This window comes from Archocentrus centrarchus, unplaced genomic scaffold (assembly GCF_007364275.1).
Source record: "Archocentrus centrarchus isolate MPI-CPG fArcCen1 unplaced genomic scaffold, fArcCen1 scaffold_33_ctg1, whole genome shotgun sequence".
In the NCBI taxonomy this organism is placed as follows: Eukaryota; Metazoa; Chordata; class Actinopteri; order Cichliformes; family Cichlidae; genus Archocentrus; species Archocentrus centrarchus.
This window is the reverse complement of record NW_022060261.1, coordinates 3,989,963-4,012,275: the sequence shown is the minus strand read 5'-3', so window position 1 is coordinate 4,012,275 and position 22,313 is coordinate 3,989,963. Positions and strand designations below refer to the sequence as shown.

General features: G+C 41.2%; 1 protein-coding gene across 1 annotated transcript; it reads left to right on the top strand.

The window, feature by feature from the left end:
* The first annotated feature begins 568 nt into the window (after nucleotides 1–568).
* LOC115776558 (ICOS ligand-like) lies at nucleotides 569–17,304 on the top strand. Its single transcript, XM_030724277.1, has 3 exons — nucleotides 569–775; nucleotides 16,432–16,749; nucleotides 16,835–17,304. Exons 1-3 carry the CDS (start codon nucleotides 709–711, stop codon nucleotides 16,954–16,956), a joined length of 507 nt encoding a protein of 168 aa, XP_030580137.1. The 5' UTR covers nucleotides 569–708; the 3' UTR covers nucleotides 16,957–17,304.
* The last annotated feature ends 5,009 nt before the right edge of the window (nucleotides 17,305–22,313 follow it).

Below are 22,313 nucleotides of genomic sequence, written 5' to 3'. Positions count from 1 at the left end.
CGAAAGCGCTCCTTCTTGCAGGAGGATGTTTCAGTCTCTGACTGAAGGAGCTGCTCAGTTCACCCACGGTCTCATGCAGAGGGTGATGGGGGTTGTCCATGATGGATGTCAGCTTTGCTAACATCCTCCTCTCACCCACCACCATCACAGACTCCAGAGGACATCCCAACACAGAGCTAGACCTCCGCACCAGTTTGTCGATCCTGCTCCTGTCCCTTTCGGTGCATCCACCCCCCCAGCAGGCCACTGCATAGAAAAGGGCAGATGCTACCACTGAGTCATAAAAGGTCTTTAACAGAGTCCTGCAGACACCGAAGGACCTCAGTCTCCTCAGCAGGTGGCCAAATACGATCAAAAACAATTCGTCAGTCTTACCTGTGAAAGGTAATCCCCATGTGATCCCATTTTGACTGTAAAATGGTTCGAAAAACTCCACACAGCACCAGAGTGCAGCATCCGTCTCATGTTATGTTGGCCGCTTTTGCCTCCTCCAATATGGCGACGACGTTGACGTGCGAGTCAGTGCTCAATGCGGCGTCTACGTATATATGACTATGGACGTCACCGAGCCAACCATCAGCAGGCTGTAGCAGAAAGGGAGCGACCATAGACATATGTCTGTGTGAGCGACCATCCTGTGTTTCCCTGCACCATAAAGGATAGACTGTATTTTTCTTGGTATATTTAGCATAGTTGGATTCACCGAGAATGTCTTCACTAACATCCGCGTGTCTCTGCTGGATTCTGCTGTCCGTCGTAGTTTTGGCCTCTGACGGTGAGCTCGCCTTTCTTCTTTCTCTTCCGGCTCCATGAACAGGCCCTACTCTCGCTCTCTGTATAATACTGTAGCGTTAAAGACGTTAAAGAAGAGGGCTTGAGGTTGCCAGCAAATGTTGCCTTTCTTTATTGACAACAAAAAGGTTGCCGTGGGCCGCAACCAGGCCAACAAAACAACAGACAAAAAACGGACTCTCCTCTCCCTCTCCGCACGCATACACGCCTTCAGGTAACAGCAGAACAGTGGGAAATCACACAACATCATGACCAAACGGCATCTAACTTTAACAAACAGAATCGCTACAATAGTTTATATACTTAAGAGGCCTGAGCTACGGAACGGGGATGCGGCCAAAGAAACACAACAAAGAAACAAATGCCTTCACTGCTGAGGAAAACGTCTTGAAGTGAAGGAGAGTTTCTAAGGAGCGGCTCCGTACTCAGATCCATTAAATATGTGGGTGTGTGACAGAGCCATTTTTGTTTCGATTTACATGCATTTGGTTGTAGCTTGAGTGTTTGCACACTGTGGGCGGTAAGAAGCGAGTATAAATATGTTAGGGAACAATGGACAGGTGTGCTGCTGGCAGGCAGGAAGTTCACAGGTTTGTGATCGTCACTGTAGCGTCAGGTGTTGCGTTGGCAGCACTCGAGCCTTTTGTTTGCCCGCAAGTTGTTTGTGTAGATCTATAAAGTGCTTATTTGTTATGGACAATAATGTTAAATAAATGAGAGGAGCTTCACTGCGTAGACGTTATGGATGGCACTCATTTTTTAACCTATGGAGACGCTCAATTAAGCAATCACACCGCGGCACAGCAAGCCCTCTAGTAAAGTGGTGGAATCAGTCACTATACGGTGGGTGTAGCTGACGTGGGTCTGCTGTGGTACAGGAATGCCACTTATGATAGAAATCAGTATAATTTAAAAGATTTTAATTTAACAACTGGGTTGCTAAAATTAGCAAACCACACATTAAAGAACAACGATTTGTTTTTGTATCTAATATACTGGTTATTCCAGATGAAGCATCTGTGTGGAGAGAAGTTATGTTTATAGATTAATGACCATGCCAACAGCATTATGGAAGTTTGACAGGATGAGGGGAAGTTTTTCTATTATATAATCACATAAAAGAACATATTGAAGGCCTCCAATGGCAGAAAAGATGTGCTTATGTATAAAGTTCCAAACAGATGTGGGATTGTGTGAAAACTGCTTTATCCAATTTATTTTAACGGTATTGTTGAGGGTAGTAAAATCAAGAAAGTTTAGTCCACCAGAATCATAAGTGTTCATTATCACAGATTTTTTTTAATAGTGCATCTTGTTTTTCCAGATAAAGCTGAACAATAGTTTATCGATGGCATCACAGAGCTGTTTGTGGGCAGCAGAGGAGCAGCTTCTTCTTCTGCCTTTGTCAGCAGAATGCAGCCTTTCACTGATAAATCTCTGTGAAGCCACTGATTGAGCTTTTTCCTTGTCTTATCAATAATCAAATTAAAGTGTTCAGAGCATCTATCTGTCTGGTTTTTCACAATGTTGGTCCCAAGATACATGGTTTTAGTTTTAATTGGTATGTTGTGAGCATGTGTAACATCACAGTCTCTGAGAGGTAGCTCACAGAAGCTGCAGAGAATCCAGAAGCTTCCTCATGAATCCCGACTGCGTCTCATCGATAATCGGATCCAGAACATTCTTAAGCCGTTTAGTAAGTACTGTAGCAAAAACCTTATAGTCCGTGTTCAATAATGAAATGGGTCACCAATTATCAATGAGTAGACGGTCTTTTTGAGGTTTTGGGATTAGCGTAATCAGGCCTTGTGTTAGTGTAGGAGGTAAAGTTCCCTGCTCCACACTTTCTAATATCACCTTAAATAAAAAGGGAGCCAGATTTTCTATAAAGGTTTGATAAAATTCTGTGGTGAGACCATCGACTCCAGGAGATTTATTAGTTTTAAGATGTTCAACAGCATAAATCACTTCCTGTATGGTTATAGTCTGATCACACTGCTCTCTGCCATCTTCAGTAATTTGCGTGAAATCGCTCAGAGTTGAAGAACAGAGTTGCAGACTGATGACACTATTTGCTTTTGTATAAGTTTCTGTAAAAGCCGGAGCAGAAGTTTGCTATTCTACTTGGATCATCGGTAACAGCCCCATTAATGTTGAGCTGTTGGATTAAGTTCAGCTTTCCTTGACGTCGTTCCAGGTTAAAGAAATAAGCTGAGCTCTGCTCTCCTTCTTCAATCCATTTTTTCCTTGACCTTATGAAAGCACCTTTAGCTTTATATAGGTAAATTTCATTCAGTTTATTTTGTTCTGAAATTAATTCTATTCGTTCTTGTTCTGACAGGTCAGCAGGGTTTTTCTGGGACAAAAGTATTAATTTAGAGGTCACCCTCTCTTCTTCCAATCTCTGTTTTTTAAAACAAAGGTACTGCCGTAGCTCCTCAAATACTGGGCAGCTTTAAATTGAAAAAGTTCCCAATTGCTACCAAAAGCACCCTCGCACATCGCTTTGTTCCAGAAATCTGTTATTATCCTCTTTGTGCCTGTTCAAACTGTCTCATGTTTTAGAATTGAATTTTTTTAGCTTCCCATAAGAGTTTCTGTGAACCTTAGATGTGACAAAGTGTAAGGGGATAACTATGGAGACTGCATTATGATCAGTTTACGGAGTTGTGACAATATTAGCAGATATTTGTTCAATGTTTATCTGAGACCAACCAAAAGTCCAGCCGTGATTTCCTGGTGGCATTCCTATTACTCCTTGTAAAGAAATTAGTGTTTGGATGATGATATCTCCACACATCAATTAGATTAAATTTTTGCATAAACAGTTTGAGATTTTCATTAATTGCAGTAGAGTTGTGTGGGGGCCAGCAATCCAGATTGTAATCAAGTATCATATTAAAATCCCCTCCTGTTACAATACCTGAGATAGGAAACCTGTTAGAAGTAGTTTGAATATGCTTTTCTAATGTTTCTAATAATATATCATTTTCATTATGAGTTATAGCCGTACATATTGACAACGGCCAATGTAAAGTAGATAGAATAGAAGAATAGAATGCCTTTATTGTCATTATACAGGATGTACAATGAGTGTTCAAGTGTTCAATAGTTACCACCTGAATGATACTTGCTACTTTTCCACTGCTGAGGTGCCGGTGCTCGTGCCAGTGCTGGTGTCAATTTCAATTAACCGGCGAAACTCTTAAGAACGGGCCCGCGTTTCCAACTTGCTTTGCGACTGATCCTTTACGTGTGAGTGTGGGCGGGTCCTCGTCTGGACACGGAAGCCGAAGCGCACAAACGTGGGAGAACACGCTCCCCTTTCTGTGCTGCAAATACGTTTTAGGGTCCAAACCAAACTACTGCAGCATCCGTGTGCAACACAGAGGGAAACACAGACAGCGATTAGAGCAAGACGACAAGTACGCACTTTGTGTCCTTTTATCTGTGATATGAACTGATACAAAGCAGCAAGTTCAGCCTTAGAGCCCAACCTAATTCACAGCCGTGAAAATCGCTTCGCTTTTCTCATGTAATACACATGTAATATGGTAGAAAACTTGATGTTGAGACGGCAGAGTCACGCCCTTCTGCTGCTTTCGTCACGCGTTCTTAGTTCCAGACCAGCTAGTTTGCGGGGCCGGAGTTGAACCCGTTTTTCGGCCGAGCACCGAGTGCTTCCGCGGTGGAAAAACCACTGAATGGTTCAAATGCTGGCACCGGCACCGGAACCCTGTTAGTGGGAAAGAGGCCACTATGACCTGCAGAATCACAGATAGTTGACAATATGGACCCTGAAAAGTTGTACTATAGGGTGGTGACACCAGCAGAATGTTCAGATCCATGAGCCTGCCACAGGTCATTACCCCGCTGGGATCTCCAGAATAGTAAAAAATGGAGGTAGAAATTTGGCTAAATAATATTCTCAGCACTTATAAAACTTTCATCATAAATGAACATAACTTAAATCAGTAAAACCCTGGGCATCAGGTTTCAGTCTGTATATCAGTCAATGATATAAACCTCGCAGACATGTGAATTGCTTATCACCTTTAGTTAGAGTGAGTTCAGTTCCCTCCAAAAATGCTCTTCTTCCGATGTAATACGCCGGCTTCCCTTGTTCACAGGCCTTGGCCTTCGTCTAAGATACCAGCTAGTTTCTGAACAATTACATAGCCATCCATGTCCAGGGAGGTTTAGATGGAGTTATAGCCGGTGTAATGGGGAGAGGAGGGAACTCAGAATCCACAAGAGTAATTATGGGTTTGTCTGCCATGCAGTAGTCATGCATATTATTACTGTGAATGCTGCAAAGCATTCACAGTATTGTTGTTGTAATCTTTATTACTGTGAATGCTTTGCAAGCATTCACAGTATTGTTGTTGTATTCTTTCTTATTTATATGTTCTTCTGTACGTTTTTCGGTCGCTAAAAACTCAAAAACCCTTTAAGCTACAGAAACCATTCAGGTATCAAACTGTTCAGCTTCTTCAGGACATTTATGCTTTTACTTTCCTGGTTCAAATCTTTTAGCATCAATTTTATATTAATATTTTTCTGAATTTTTTGCCCCATTGAAATGAATGGGGAAGTTTCAAATCTTTTCAAAACCTTTCAGGCTTTAAAAGCTAATACCTTCAGCATACCTTAAGCTAGAGAAACCATTTAAACTTTAAAATGCAGCCAAGACGTTCAGCTATTCAGCTTTTACTTGGTGTTTCAAAATCTTTTACGGTTTAAGCACAGTGAGCGTTTAAGTTTAAGGAGCTTTTTCAGCCGTTTCAGAGTTTATAATGGGTGTGTATTGCGTTTTGTAGAGTGAGAGCCTAATTAGTAGAGTGGGAGACTTAAAAACTTTCATGTGGAAAATTTATTTTTAAACTGCCGCTGTGTCCACACTCTTCACTCTACAGCCATCATTTTATGGTCAAAATGTAGAGCTGCTTCTCTACTTTCAAACACTGTGTCTCTAAACCCTGTCAACTGTACACTTTTTAAACTGTGAGGCTTCAAACAGAGGGAGTACCTTCCAACTCCTTCATTAACCTCCATAGTAATTTCAGAGAGGTGATTTTCTCCAAAGCAGAAATGAGCACCTTTTTTAAACTGCTCCCACGGCCACACTTTTGAGCCCAGGAATATAAAAATTACACCACTGTTTAGAGCAGGTCCTTGTGACGCTTCAAAAATTATTTTGATAGGAGCTACGGTTTTTGATTTAGAAGCAGTTATTTGACAGGTGCGCCGAGGCAAATTTGACAGAGATTTGGCCAGAGTGCATGCACCTCAGCAGGTAAGCAGTGCACCTGGCAGGTGTTTTCAGTTGGCGCATTTACAAGCATTCAGCTTGGCAGAGTTCTCCAATATGTATGCATACAAACCTCACTGTTTGTGTGACACTCCTGTTGGCTCAGTGGTAGAAAAGGGGACCATGAATGCACAAGAAGCAGACAGAGCAGGTTCAAGTCCCACTTTACTCTGAACTTTAAAAATTTTCCATTGAGTTTTAAACTTGAAATCTTTTCATATTCAGTGATATTAAACTCATTCTTTCCACAGTTTTCTGCACCTTCTTTCTCCTTCATGTTTAGGACAAAGTTTCAGTGTGTGTTTATTTCTTCAAGCCATTTTTGACCCTTGAAAGCTTTTTATATTGACACTTTAGCAAATTTCAGCTGAAGAAGAAAAAATCTTCTTGCTTTTTGCTGTGCCTGCACTCACCCTAGTGGTTAACCAAAGAAGCAGGAGCTTTAATGACACAATGTCAGAAGAGTATGCTCAGGAAAAATGGCCCAAGGTCATCAGGTTCCATAGCCACTTCAGTCATGGTGGCCTGTTATCAGCCACCCTCAATAACAACACACTGACATTACAAACCAACAATCACAGTGAAACCAACAAAACATCACTGAATAACTGATAAACACCAATAACTAAAACTCCCAAACATCAGCATAAACAGTCCCATAAGTCCCTGCTTCTGCGGCTCCTCCCATTGGCTGCCACAGTGTTACATTCATTCTGTCCACAATTTTCTGCACTTTTATTCTCCTTCATGTTTAGGAGAATCATTCAGTGTATTTTAACATTTTCAACAAGATTCCCGAATATTTCAGCAATGACAGCAATTCAGCTGAAAGCCTTCAGCTGCAAGACAAACTACTAAACTTGGATTTAACTTCTCATTATGTTTTACGGTTTTTCTTCAACTCCAGTTTAAATTTCTTCAGGCTGATTCTTGCCATTTAAAACTTGTCAAATTCATTGATATTTTGGCAAGCTAGAACTGAAGACCTTGTAGCTTCTGACAATTCATGTGATCACCTACTGGTTACACAGAGAAGCTGCATTTAATTTACACAAACTGAGAACACCTTAAACATGAAAAATGGCCCAAGGTCATCTGCTGCCATAGCCACTTGAGTCATGGTGGGCCCTTTCAATATCTTTTCTTGTTTTTCTTCAGCTGCAGTTTAAATGTCTCTAGGCATTTTTTTTTTATCTTTTACAAGTCTTTATATTGATTGATAAGTTAACAAGCTTGAGTTCAAGAAGAAAGAGATCGTCTAACTCTTTGCTATCCCTGTGCTCACCTACTGGTTGCACATAGGAATTGCACTTAAGTTACACAAACTTGAAAAGGAAAAATGGCCCAAGGTCATCAGCTGCCATAGCCATCTCACTCATGTTGGCCCATTTTACCCATTTCAATATCTTTTATGGTTTTTCTTCAGCTGCAGTTAAAATTTCTTCAGGCTGTTTTTCTGCCCTTTAAGCAAATCCAGTTTAATTTAGCTACTTTCTTGACAATTTCAGCTGTTTTGCATTTCAAATTCATTTTCAGCATTTTCAGCTGCTTTAACTCTTTCAGCCAATCAGAATTCAGCTCTGAAGCATTTCCTGGCATTTCAGCTCCAATCATTCAGCTTGCAGCATTCACAGTGCATTTTCTTTAGGAAATGCTTTTTCTAGTCTATAAGCTGATTCTCCTTTGCTCTCGGTGCCTCCATGTGGGTGTTGTGGTTGCTAGCACTTAGCCGTGGTCTGTTGACTTGACATTTATCCGTATATGACAGCAATTCTTCAGAATATAAAGTCACTGTCAAGTTATTGTACTGCACTCACCACTGCCCAAGTAATATAAAAAGTCCTAGTTGTATTTCACTGACATATACATCGAATGGTGCTCAGCTCCCCAACAAACATACGCTCACGCCGCCATCTTGGAAAGAACAGAAACATTACTGTACAAACATTAACAGGTATCAGCGACGCACTAATGTACCCATCCAGAGCTGACGTCACAGCTCCAGGGTGCCGGTGTTTTAAACGCTCACCATTGCAGCAATGCTGCCGTGGAAGGACAGCTCTGCTTTGCATTCAGCTTTATTTTGGTTTCTGTCAAATGCTCCCACACCTTTGACCAGTCTGTCTCCATTTTCTTTCATTTTCTGCACCCTGTTCTAGCATTGTTATACTGCTGTTACTTTCTTTTTTGTTGGTATTGTTGTTACTGGCAGACAATAGAGGCAATACTACCCCCATATCTTCCTGTAGTGTATTGCAGCTACAAAATCACATAAGCAGAAAAAAATAGATGGATGGGTTTTAAAATAGGATGCTTCAATGCTGAAATTCCACGTTGAACAATTTTTGTAGTCAATGTCATCCATTACACCAGTGAATCTATGCAAACCTACTCCAAAGCCAAGGAGTCCCGATGGTTAAAGCACGCTCACCTTTAGATTTAGGGCCCGTTTACACAGCGGTTTTGATGCGTTTCAGCCTTCCGTTTACACAGTGGCATTTCAGAAGCGATCTGTGTTTACACGGAGACGCGTGAAATGGTGAAAACGATGTAGTTCCCATGCCAGGCCACAAGTTGGTGATGTTTTCTTTTTGCAAATCTTGTTTACGCAAGACGCGCATGCTTGCAGGGACACAGTAGTAAGCTCGGCAAATTGTTTATTTTTTACAAAAAGGCCAATGTGAGAGGTTTTGTGTGGACTGACGATGAGGCTGGATTGCTGCTGCACACAACGCTGAAATACAAGACGGCAAGAACATAAAAATTATGAACAGAATCAGTGACAAAGGACAGCCCTGGTGGAGTACAACACCCACAGGAAACAAGTCTGACTTATGGCCAGCAATGCGGACCAAGCTCTCGCTGTGGTTGTACAGAGACTAAATGGCCCTCAAACCACCCCATACTCCCACAGGACGTCCCACAGGACAGGGATGTGGTCGAATGCTTTCTTCAAGTTCACAAAACACAAGTAGTGTCATGGAATGGCTGTGTGGCAGGCAGAAAGAGGACCCCAATGCAGGATACACCAGACAGAAGTAAAATTTAATCTCGGCTTTGTTTATAAGTGCTGAACAAAAAGCTGGACTAGACAGAGCTAGTGCCAAACAAAACAAAACACAGGAGTCCAAACACAGGTCAAAAACAGTTCAGGGGAGCCTCCACTTCCAGGTAAGTAACACAGTCCAAAACAAAACCATAACACAGGGATGGAACCAAAATTGGCGTTGCAAAGCCGGAAAAAACAGTCCAACACACAGTTCAGGAGATGAGGGTAAAATGGGCCAAAACAGTTCAGGGGGGCCAATGGCCAAAGAACTGAAATAAACAAAAACACAGAGCCCAAACCAAAAACACTTGTGTTAGAATTAGAACAAAAAATTAAATCTTTAGAAACTGCCTATGCTGCTTCACCACAAGAACATATAATTAACAACCTGAGGAAACTGAAACTGGAGTTAAATAAAAAAATTGATAAGAGGACGCAATTTATGTTGCAGAGGCTGCGTTTGGAAAACTTGGAAATAAATCTGGAAAATTCTTGGCTAACCAGTTAAAACTAAATAAAGAAAAAGCAGCTGTCTCTTCTATTAAGGACTCAACTGGTAACATTACAGACAATCCACAACAAATAAATAACTCTTTTAAATACTTCTATGAAGCCTTATACTCATCACAGATTAATCCACCTGATGCTGAAATTGAAGAATATCTTAATAATATAAATTTACCTAAACTAAATGATAAACAGGCTGCGACTCTTGATTCGCCTCTTTCATCATCTGAATTTTATGAAGCAATACAGCATCTCCCAAATAATAAAGCCCCAGGCCCAGATGGTTTTCCAGCAGAGTTTTATAAAGATTTTGGTCTGTCCTAAAACCCTCTTTTCTCAGAATGGTGGCTCAGATTCAGAGCAATCATGCAGTCTCTCCAAACATGAACTCTGCTAACATTAGTCTACTTCTTAAACCAGGCAAAGACCCCACACTCCCATCCAGCTACAGGCCAATCTCTCTGATTAATGTAGACCTTAAAATAATTTGCAAAGTCCTTGCCAGAAGGTTAGAAAAAATCACTCCATCTATTATACATCCGGACCAAACAGGTTTTATCAAGGGTCGTCACTCAGCCAATAATACACGCAGACTGATAAATATAATAGACCATTGTTCTATTAATAAATTAGAAACCACAATTGTCTCTTTAGATGCAGAGAAGGCATTTGATCAGGTAAATTGGAAATTTCTGTTAGCAGTTCTACACAAATTTGGATTTGGTTCATTGTTCATAAACTGGATCAGAACACTATACAGTTCTCCAAATGCACAGGTTAGGACAAACAATCTTATTTCCCAAAGCTTTAGTCTGCAGAGAGGCACCAGGCAGGGCTGCCCACTTTCTCCTTCACTCTTTGAATTCCTTTAATATCTACATTTTGTCGGATTGTTGCTGCTAGTGGCTCAATGAAAATGACAAACAGAAGACACAGACCATAAGATAAGCCTTTATGCTGATGATGTATTACTTTTCCTTGGGAACTCACAAACCTCTCTTCTGAAGACAATCACACTTATAGATAAGTTCTCATCTATATCAGACTACTCCATCAATCAACAGTTTTACCTCTGAATTGTAACCTCTTTTCTTCCTGCTCTTGTCGGAGACGGTCGCACTATCTCTCTCTCCCTGCCCTCCCCATCTCTCCGCTTGCTGCTTGCTGTGAGAGCGTCTTTTACACACTGTCCGAATAAGAACAAGATTGAAATATGGATCTGGCAAACTGGGCATTCTCCATCATTGATCGAATTTTTTCCACTATGAGATCCGGGACAGGGGAGCCTGCGTGTCCGAGTGGAACAGACCCGGTTGGATACGTCATCGACTCTTGGAGCTCGTGGAGACCGGTGTGCTTCTCAGCCCTTGGAGTGGAAGACGTGGAAGACGCATATATATTCGGCCTTTTGGTAGCGGTATCTTCTCTGTTTGGGCTCGGTGGATACCTGCTTTACTGGCAAATTAAAAAAATCTGGACGGCGGTTCGACATCTGCAGAGGCTGCCGACCCTGGTGGAAGGGCTGAGCAGAGCCGTACAAACTCAGACTCAAAGCCTGGTGGACCTGAGCCGCAAGATTAGCGGGCTCGCAGGCGAGAGGGGTTAGATCAGGAGATATAGTTCGGTTCTGCACAGTGAGGACAGCAATCAACGAATTTGGAATATTGGATTTTGAATGGTTTCCCAGTAAGACTGAAGGCTGTTGGAAAAACAAGCAGCCTGTTCCAAAACAACATTTGTTATCAGGAATTCGGCTCCCCTGCCGGCCTTGGGTTGGCAACCATATCTCTCTCCAGGGCTCTGTGTGCGGCTGCTCTTCCCCCCACTCCGCGTTGTGATTTGTGAAGCTGGTCTGGTGTACCACGGCCGCTGATGAAATTCCACCACTATCAGCGAACTGTTTTGGCTGGAACCTGGCATCTGGCTCCACAATGCCCCCACCTCTCGTCTCCGTCTGCATTCCCTCCTGACCTGACCTCACCTACCGCCGCTGTCCTTGCTTTACATGTGCAAATGCTTTGCTAAGGTGGTTTTTTTGGACCCTGGTATAGTGCTCTTTTTGAGCACTGTACCAGATGACTTTTTTTTAACCTAACTTCCCCATGATGTGTTGTTTTCTCCTCCTGCCAAAGGTAGCGCTGCAAGTCGGCTGCATGACCCGAGGACACATATCCCCCCATGTGTGTTGTGTTTTGTGTATTCTTGGATGGTGTTCTGTAACTGCAATTTCCAATGTGTGAACTTGTTCACCCACATGGCAATAAACTTCATTCATTCATAACTTACAGAACATCACCACTACCTCACTACAGTCAGGCAACATTAGATGTTTAGGTATAAATTTTTCTTCCAGGCTGTCAGACCTGGTACGGTTGAATCATATTCCTCTGTTAAAAACAATAAAGGATGACCTCACATGTTGGAAATCTCTACCTATATCGATCATGGGGAAAGTTGCCACATTAAAAATTATGATTTTGCCTAAAATCAATTATCTGTTTTCACTGATCCCTAATAAACCTTCTGTTGCCTGGTTTAAGTCTCGGGACTCAAACATTTCAGATTTTTGTGGAAAAATAAAACCTCAAGAATAAGTTTAAAGGCTTTACAAAAGCTAAAATGCAGTGGTGGTTTAGAACTTCCAAACTTTTATCATTATTTCTTAGCCAATAGATTACAGTATATTTCAAGGTGGATCAAATCAAGCCCTTTAGACAGCCCATGGCTGGATTTAGAACACACACTCTGTGGAAAAGTGAAAATCTTTGACTTACCTTTCATTAGCGTCAGTATTAAACATCATAACTGCTTTAAAAGTCTTAACATAAACACCTCTCTGACAGCCTGGTGGGAATTTTTAAAGATAACTAAGTCTTCACTTATCCCATGTAAACTGACACCCATTTGGAACAATCCAGATATATGTCAGAAAAAGACAGTACTGAACTTTTCAACATGGCAAGAGAAAGGAATAAAGAATTTAGAACATGTTATTCATAATGGGACCTTTATTTCATTTGAAGAACTTATTTCAAAATATGAAATTAGCAATAGCAAATTTCTTGAATATCAGCAGTTGAGGTCCATCATACTGGCAAGGTTTAATTTAAATAATTTAAAATTAGAAACCCCTGTATTGGTAACAGAATTTCTAAATCTTTATACCCCTAAATTATTATCAAAAATATATGTTATTATTAAAAATTAATGATTCAATATCCCTCCCAACTACAAAATGGGAGCGAGATCTTTCCATCAACCCAGAGGAAAACTTCTGGACTCAGATATGTTTAAACTAGGGGTGGGACTTTAACGTGTTAATTTCGATTAATTAACTACGGGGAAATTAACGAATTAAAAATTTTAATGCATTTTAATCGCACTTTGCACCGTGGAACGTTTCTCGGTGCACGAGTTCCAGGCATACGATTATATCGACGCACAATGTCAAAAATTCAGTGGCCGCATCCTTCGAAGGACGTCTTTCGCACCACACGAAAACTGCAAAGGCCGGAAGTGAGCGGCTAGCCTTCATATCAGCGTCACCTGCCCTCACCTCTGCTCATGTCGCCTAGCAACCATGAGTGCGAAGCACAGCTGGGTAAAAGCAGCTGGTTAAACGGAGAACGAACTTTTTCTCCTTTTTGTGGTTTAATTTTAAGTCTTTTATTCAAAATAAGCTGTTAAAACAAGCATAACACATTTCAACATCAAGGAATACAGCTGAGCTAATGATTAATTTCCAACTATATTAAGTGAGACATTAATGTTGAATAAAACTATCCAGTTATGATGCTTAACTTTAATTTCAGGAGTTTGCTTATCACAGGAGCACTTCCACCCTTCATTGGTCTGTGTAGTAGACTGGTGGGAAAATAAACAACATTTTGAAGTTTAAGCTTATGTATATTGAATCATTAATCAACCAAACGTAAATCAATATTTATCATGTTAAATATTTAAATGTGATTAAAATGCAATTAATTTCGATTAATTAATTACAAAGTTTCTAATTAATTAGATTAATTTTTTTAATGGAGTCCCACCCCTAAAACAAATATATCACACATAGTTCTTACTGCCTTATGCATCGCTAAGAAAACTATCCTCATGAATTGGAAATCAAAAAATGATTTATGCATTACTCACTATAAGAATCTACTTTCAGAGCACATTAGTCTGGAAAGAATGTCTGCCACCTCTAAAAACCAATTGGCCAAATTTGAATCCCTCTGATAACCACTGATCAGCTCCATCACATGATGGGGGTGACCAGTTGTAGTCTTGTCTCGCGGTGTACCCGGGCCGGGGGATTCGGGTGTCTGATGGCTCTTGGACTGGAGATGGTGGCTGCCATGTTGTGGTTTCTGTGTGCAGGCCCTGGTTGTTGGTGGGGGCTTGGACAGATGCTCTTATGGTCTTTGGGTGTGGGGTGCGGGGTCTAGGGCCCTGGTGCCCGGGGTTGCCTATTTCCCAGTTGGGCCCCTCCCTGCGCTGGAGGGGTCTGTGCCCCCTTGGGTGCACTGCCGTGTGGGGTGGGTTGGTCCGCATTGAGGTGTCTGGCTGAAGAGCGTGACTTTGCCATCTCAACATAAAGTTGTCAACCATATTACATGTGTATCCCCCCCGGGAAGGGGGGGGCAGCGTGTGTGTGTGTGTGTGTGTGTGTGTGTGTGTGTGTGTGTGTGTGTGTGTAGTGGGGGGGGGGGCCAGAGGCTCATCACCTCTGGCTCTCTGGACTCTTGCCCTTTGGCCATGGCGGCTCCGTCTGGAGTCTCCCTCCTTCCTCCTCTGGGGTGTGCACGTGGTTGCCATCAGGATGTGAGGTCTCAGGTCTTCTGAGCTCCTAGTGGGCTGTGGATGGCCTGGGTCCTTCCCTGTTCATCTCTGGGGCATGGTTACAGTTTCTTGCCCTCTTTACTGAGTACATTGCATGACAGAGGCGCATACACACACATTACTGCAAAACAACAAAATTGTGTGTATGTGTGTATATGCATATGTATAGATGTGTATATGAATGTATACCTACTTTCCTTCAATTTTTTTCCCTTTGTGTCCCCCCCCCCTTTTTTTTTTTCTCTCTCTCTCTTTTTTCCCTCTTGTTCTTGCCCTTCCTTGTTGCTTGTCAGGCCTGGCATAAATAACTAAATAAAACGATAAATAAATAAATATACAAACATTAACAAGAATAGCCTATAGAAAACATATAGAGCTGTTCTTGTAAAAGCAAATATGTTTGGTACATCAGTGCATTCGGATCATCGTTCCGATTGCGAAAACTGCCAGAGATGACAGGCTTAAAAAAATAAAAAATTATGAACACAATAGCGACTATTGTGTAATAAAGACTTGACAAAAGACATCATTTAAAAATTTGTATTCAACAACCAACTGTTCACAAGACAGCACCACTACGTGCTAAATGTGTATAATATTAAGGACACACATGAGCATCAACATCAACAGGAAGAAACATAAAGAAAAAAATTAACTCTAACTCAATAAATTCTACAATAAACTCCCAATAAATTTCAGCGTCAATGCAGCAGATTAATAACACCTACATAGATAGATAGATTATTCATCCCGCAAGGGAAATTATTATGTAACAGCAGTGAGAAAAATACAATCTACAGTAACTAAACATGTGGTGTTTGACAAAAACAAACTCTTTGAAGGAGTCAAATCCAGCTGCATCCTGATGTTCTCACCACCTGAAGCTGCTTCTGTTTTGGAGCTAGCTTGGTTAGATGCTCCTAATTAGACTTGCAGGGTCTTTGCAGTGTCTGTACACAATGAAGTGTCTGACCTCATGTCTGCATTTCTGCTTGTGTAGCTGGATTGTGCGTGTTAATTACCTTGTGGTCTTTTGCAGGTGTTTTATATGCGGTGCCAGCTGGGACTTTTTTTGGTCCTCGCTCTTTGCAGCCAAAAAACTGAGCACAAACATATTTGTCCCTGTTTTTTCACTTTCTTCATTCCCTCATGTCCATTCCGACAGTTTTAGCAGCTCCCTCCAGGAATTTGCTGACATTTGTGAGTCCTTATATTGATGCTTTGATTATTACTCCTGATTGTTATTCTCTGACTGGTAAAGTAGGTGAATCACAGCATTGCGTGCTGCGTGGACCCGAAGAGTAGTCACATTTCTACAGAGGTGCACACTCATTTTCATAGCTGCTTTGTGTTCTGTTCTGTTTCTATGCTGCATCCATGTGAGTCTGGAATCAAAGTGCACCCCCAAAATCATCAGATTGTCATCTGATTTCTTTGTCCTCACAAATATCATTAACCCATTCAGTCCTCTTTCCCTAAATACTTTATCATTGTAGAACATGCTTTGTCCTTTCCTATGTCCGCTCCATTTGGGAAGCCCACAGTTTTTAATCATACACTGTGATAAACTGTTTTTTCCTTTTATTTCCTTCAAAGTAATTGATATTGGTTCAGTTTAGTTTTCCTCATGTTCTCTGTATTTTTTTCTTGTCCACACTCCACCTGCAGCATCTTTATGGCTGCTGTCTCAATCAATGAGGAGAGATCATACCTCTAATTTCAAAGGACACAGAAAAACTTCTTGTATATAATCAAGTCAGACCTGATAAACTGCTTCAAAGCTTTGACGCCTTTGCTCCAAATTAAGGTTCAAGAAGCTTTTTTTCTGTCCTCAGATTCAGCAGAGCTCACTGCTGTCTGATTGGCTGCTGTAGAAGGGAACAGTTGGGCTTTGACCTTTGACCTCTCTACTGTGTGTTGTTTCCTCTTTCAGAGCAAAAAGCTGAGTCTGGACAGAATGTCGTTCTGCCATGTCAAGCTCCAAAAGGCAAAACCATTGTAATATTAAAGTGGAGTAGAGCTGACCTGGAAGAAAAATATGTGCTTTTATTCCGGGATGATCAGTTTGATACAGATCCATCCTTTAAGAACCGGGTGGATCTGCGGGACAGACAGATGAAGGATGGAGACGTGTCTTTGATCCTGAAGGATGTGACGACTGCTGATGATGGAGAGTACCAGTGTCAGGTCTTAGTGGGAGACGGAAGCTCATGGAAGCGCAGCGTCATCACCCTGAGAGTTGATCCTCCAGGTAAGTGAGCAGAGTTCAGTGTGATCAGAGGTGAAGCTGCTTCCTGTTTTGACTGATGACACCTCTCACCTGTTTCTACCTGCAGGTTCAGGAGGAGGATCTGTTGGACTGATCGTCGGTCTGTCAGTTCTTGCTGTGCTGCTTGTTGTTGCTGTTGTTGGTTTTGTGATCTACAGGAAATGTAAACAGAGTCAGGATTCATATTAATGTCCCGATGAACATCAGCAGGTTTCAAATGCCAGATTTTTCCAGATGAACTTTGAATCTATTGCTGATGTTCCAAGGTCTCATTTGTCCCTGAACATTCAAGGGAAAGACATTAAAACCATATTTAATAACTGACATCAGTGAACAACATAAAGAAACAGATAATTCAGATGCTTTAAAAGTAAAGTCTAATTTATGTGACGCTTCATATTAACAGTCTGCATTCCGGTCTTTAAGTCTGACGTCATATCCAGGTCCAAATGCTCCTAAATAAACAGCAACGGCATAACCAATGACTGTTCACCGTTAAAGATGATTGTACACCTTATCAACTGCAGCCATTTCTGCTTCTCTTTCTCATTGGTAACGTCACGGCTGAGTGTGTTTTTTTTTTTTTTTTTTTTGAGTCGGATCGGTTAAAACAACCAGGGACACAGCGTTGCAGAATATTGATCACGTGACAGTTTGGACCCGGAAATGGAATTCTACATCATCACTTAACAACCAGATAGACCCTTTTACTGTTAGTAAACAATGATGATGTAGGTAGCGATGCGCGCATTTTGGAAATGGAAGTACGGCGGAGTTCAATAGCGTTTCAATGTACCAGAAGAGATTATCAACGAAAGATTGTCAAAACTACCTGCAAAAATTAATTTTGACCACCAGCAACCAACTCCGATCCCTGTGGTATGTTAGCAAGTGGCCCAGTATCTGTGTGTGGATATATACGTGTATTTGGTGGAGAAACCCAGCATATATACTGGAGAGAAGTTACATGCATATAAGTCACTGGATGCTTACAGTTATGTTGTTTGCGGCCGTGTACCGAACATCAAATAATATGATACAGACTCTGAGTTTTGTGTCTTGAAGGCAGAAGTTCTTCCAAGTCAAAGACAAGGAAACAGGAGCGCTTTGTCAGAGGCTCACGTCATTGTAAACAAGTCAGAGAGCTACGTCCTCACAGAGGATTGTACCTGCATGGCAGCGTGAGTACTTCGCCAAACTGCTTTTCTAGCTTGTTAAGCGTTTTCCTACTGCAGATATTATTGATTTACAATGAAAAAAATATATATATACTGTTCCAGTCACACTGTGAGACACACTCAACCATTCATATGTGAGTCTGCTCAGACTTTTGACTGGCACTGCATTTTGTAATCTATTGTGCGATTAAATATTCATTATAAAATCAGGACTCTCTGAGTCCAGCAATGACTCACCTGTAAACAGCCACACTACAGTTTAAAAACCAAATAGCCTACCAGCTAATGCTGTTTACTTTAGATACCTGACATCCCGGTATAAACAACATGGGCGCTTCAAACGTGAGCATTTCTGATCCTGTCCTCAGTCCAGTTTTTATCAATACATTTGATGGCTTGTTGCAACCACAGATTCCTCCGTTTTCTCTTAAACAGCTGTGATCTCGTGGGATTCGATACAACTTCAGTCCAGCTTTGGTAGAGTAGAAATTCTGACAGCCAAACACGCAACAGCAGACATTTTGATGCTGATATTGCTTTTAAATCACGTTTAAACGCTGCACAGTCTCCTCGTTCTTATTGATTTGAATTGAGTAGCAGTTCACTTCCGTTGCCAAAATGCACGCATCCTTTGATGTAAATATATTCAAGGGCTGTGCAATTGTTCTAATTTTAATTTCGATTTAAATTTTTTGGCTCCAAATGATCAAATAAACAGTGTAATTGTCAAAAAACCCCAAATTATTACTATAATAATGATTTTTGTCACATTAAGCTCCATAGACTCTTAGCCCTGATTTATTCTGCAGCGCTGTTGTTGTGGCCTATGTAAGTGGCCAGTGACGTTGCTGGCCACTTACAGTGGAAGGACAATAGGAGCAGCTGTTATTTTTTTCTCACATTAATATCAGCGTTCATTCTGAATAGTAAACCTCTTCATGAACTGAATTGTCTGTAATCTTTTCAGGAAAATCCTTTTTGATTTAATTCTATGTTCATGTATTTAAAAGTTTGGTATTAACATTAGTAGGGATGGCGCCTGGGTGGCCTAGTGGTGAAGCCGGCGACCACATACACACGCCGCGTTGCGGTGCGGGCGTGTGTATGTATGGTGATTTGCCCGCGTGTCTTCCCCTGTATCTTTCCCCCATTTCCTGTCTCTCTCCACTGTCACAAAAAGCCGCTGTGGCCAAAAATGAAAAAAATTGGGGGCGGGACAATCAGGGTCTGGTGCTGTGCTAATAACACCTACAGTGAATATTGGTGGGAACATCTCTCTTCCATCCCTCACTAATCATGCCCTGTGATCGATAGGGACATAATGGGCGTTATTTGATATTTCTCTGGAGGTGCAGGTCAGGTTAGATTTCCAAATCAATATTAAACAGTGATTAACACATAATGCACCTGCACAAGTGAAACTGCTGACAATGTTGCTGGCTACGACTGCAAAGACTGAGAGCAGCAGAAATCATCTCACAATGTGTGAATGTAACATCACTGCAGAGCAGTCGAGTTAAACTGTCTGTGTGGAGGAACCTTCACTCTGGCACCTGAGGAGTTCTTCTTCATCATCCTCACCCTCAGTAAACAGCAGGTGCAGAGACTCATGTCACTGGGTTCTACCTGTGCTCAGCTTTTTATGCTCAGAGAGACAAACACTAAACAAACACTAAGAGTGCTCAGAGTGAAAGAACTACCAACACTAAAACCAAATGTTCACAGATGTGAGACCATTTAAAGGAAAGAAGCTGAGAATTATACAGTTTTAAAAGCTGTAATTTATTGTGTCACTACAGCTAGAACACCTTACAGCTTATTCAGCTGCTGAAGCTTACAGGTTGATCATTTTCTGCTCCTTATTTGATGTTTGTGCACTAACATGCTGTAATCCATGTATCTAAGAAATCAGTCATGGGCTTTTCTGTAAAACTCAATAAAAGAATAAAAATCTTCACTCCATTCTTCTGTTTATGTTTCAGAAGTTTCTTTGACAGGATTCATGTTTTCTGACTGATTTCAGAGAAAAATAATTAGTGTGAGGAGGTCGGAGGTCATCGGGGTCAGGATGATGACTGTGATGAAGGTCACAAGAAACAGATGCAGCTCCACAGCAGGAGTCTTTAGCTGAGAGGAGAGAAACCAGCTACAGGTGAGCTCCAACTCGTACAGGCTGTGGAGAGTTCCTGGGAATCTGTTGCCTGGAAGTGATGAAGTGGAGGCCTGTGTGTGAGCAGCTACACCTGCTGCACCTGCTGCACCTGCACCAGCTGACTGCTGATCACACTGACCTCCATCCTGTCAGCACCTTGCTGAGTTTCTCTCAGGTTCATGAGCTGATGTCAGGCTGCATGCAGACACCTGGGGCCTATTCCAGGAAGCAGGTTCAACAAACTCTGAGTTTAAAAACAGTCTCTGAGTTGTCCAACTCTGAGATCGGCAACTCTGAGTTTCCTGTTACAGAACAGCTGATCAGAGTTAGTTCAATCAACTCTGAGTATGATCACCCTGATTTAGCGCGTGCATGAGTAAGGAAAGAAAGCCATCATCAATGGAGCTCTGATACCGGGATTCACCATGGCAACGGGGAAAAAATGGGCGGAGCCTCCATTTTAATAATGATCAAAAATCAGCTTCAGTGATAGATGACAGCTCTCTGACTGCACCAATAACAGCACAGCTACAGTAATAAATGAAGGTCTTTACATTTAGTCTCTTTCTAGCAGCCAAACCTGCAGGGAGGAGTTTAAAGCGAGGCTCAGCATTTATTCCTTTACATTTAGTTTAAAGCTTTAGTTATTGTTTTATTTTGTTTTCACTGATATAGATGTTTAATACAAATCTACTAATAAACGATGGTGCATTCTTATAGATTAAGCAATCAGTATATAAAGTGATTAATTTGCAGCTCAGTGGGGCAGTGGGGCGAAATGATGACTGACTGTAGTGTTTGTGGTCATTTAATGCTCTCTAGTGCCAACACGGAGCTATTCACTGTGAAATTAATGTTTTGAGTTCTTTTCTCATTAGATTAGATTAGATTTATTGTCATTGCATATGTCACAAGTACAGTGCAACGAAATGTAGATTGCATATAACCAGAAGTGCTTGAGCAGTGATAAAAAAAAGTTTAGGATTTGGCAGTGCAAAGTAGAAATAGTGCAGTAGTGCAATAAAAGTCAGAAGTGCAGTTAAAGTGGTGCAGAAGTGTAATAAATATAATAAATACTCACACTGGGGGATTTAGTGAGTACATGTGTGAGTGAGGTGATGGAGGGTGGGAGGTGGGGCATGTGTGCTTGTGTATAGCCGCGTGTCCATAAGTCGATATAGCAGCGCGGGCAGTAGTCTCTTAACATAAAACACAACACAACAATGGATGAGACAGAGGCAAGCTAACAGCTAATGCCAGTTTAATATCATCATGCATAAGTCCCCCGTTCGATATTTTAATGGATGAAGGTTCATTTTTAAGTATAATATGTATGCTGTGTGTGTGTTTCAGATGGCTCTCATGTTGCAAAACTACTGCTGCAAATTGTCGGTCTGGGCATTCAACCGGTGCTTTGCACCTCCAGTTTCTTGCTGTCGGATTTTAAAAATGGCATGGTTGTGAAGGAATTTAAAATAAGAGTGTGTGTGTGTGTGCCGTCTGCTGTTTAAGCCTTTAAGTTTCTGCGTGTTCGTTTCATCAAACAGGAATGACAAAAACAACGGAATAAGGAGTCCAATTATTAAATTTAATAAAACCATTTCAAACAGTTTACAGATATCTGGAGCAGACTGCATGCCGTGAGATGGCATGAAGTACTGGTACTTTCTAATTCAAGTTACACTTTCATATAGTCAGAGCATATCAGTCTTGATTACATCATTTACAAAACAGAATGTGGAAAACAGAGAATTTCAACAACAGGGTGACCTCGAAGTCTCCATTTCTATCATTGTGTAGTCTTCATCAGTGTACAGTCAGAACACAAAGGTCATGATGACATTATAAGCTTCTGTATTTTTAATCAGTTAAGTTATTTTCCAGACAAATTTCTCAGGAAAGTAAATGTATGTAAGATATATCATATTCCTACAATCCCCGTTTTGACCTTAGACATTTCTAAGGTCAACTTCACCAGCCTGACCTCGGGTGGTCAGCCAGGACTTTATTGATGTTAAGAGCCAGAAGAGAATTCTTGTGAAAACTAATCTTATACTATTGTGATTTTGAATTTAGCAAAGAATTAGACAGAGTTTAATAATGTCATATTTATAATGATGTACCTACTTTCTATACTTTCTTATGGCCTGGAAAACCAAAAGAAAACAAGCATTAGTCTTTCATATGTCAGTGTTGTTCAGTGAAGTGGATTAGCA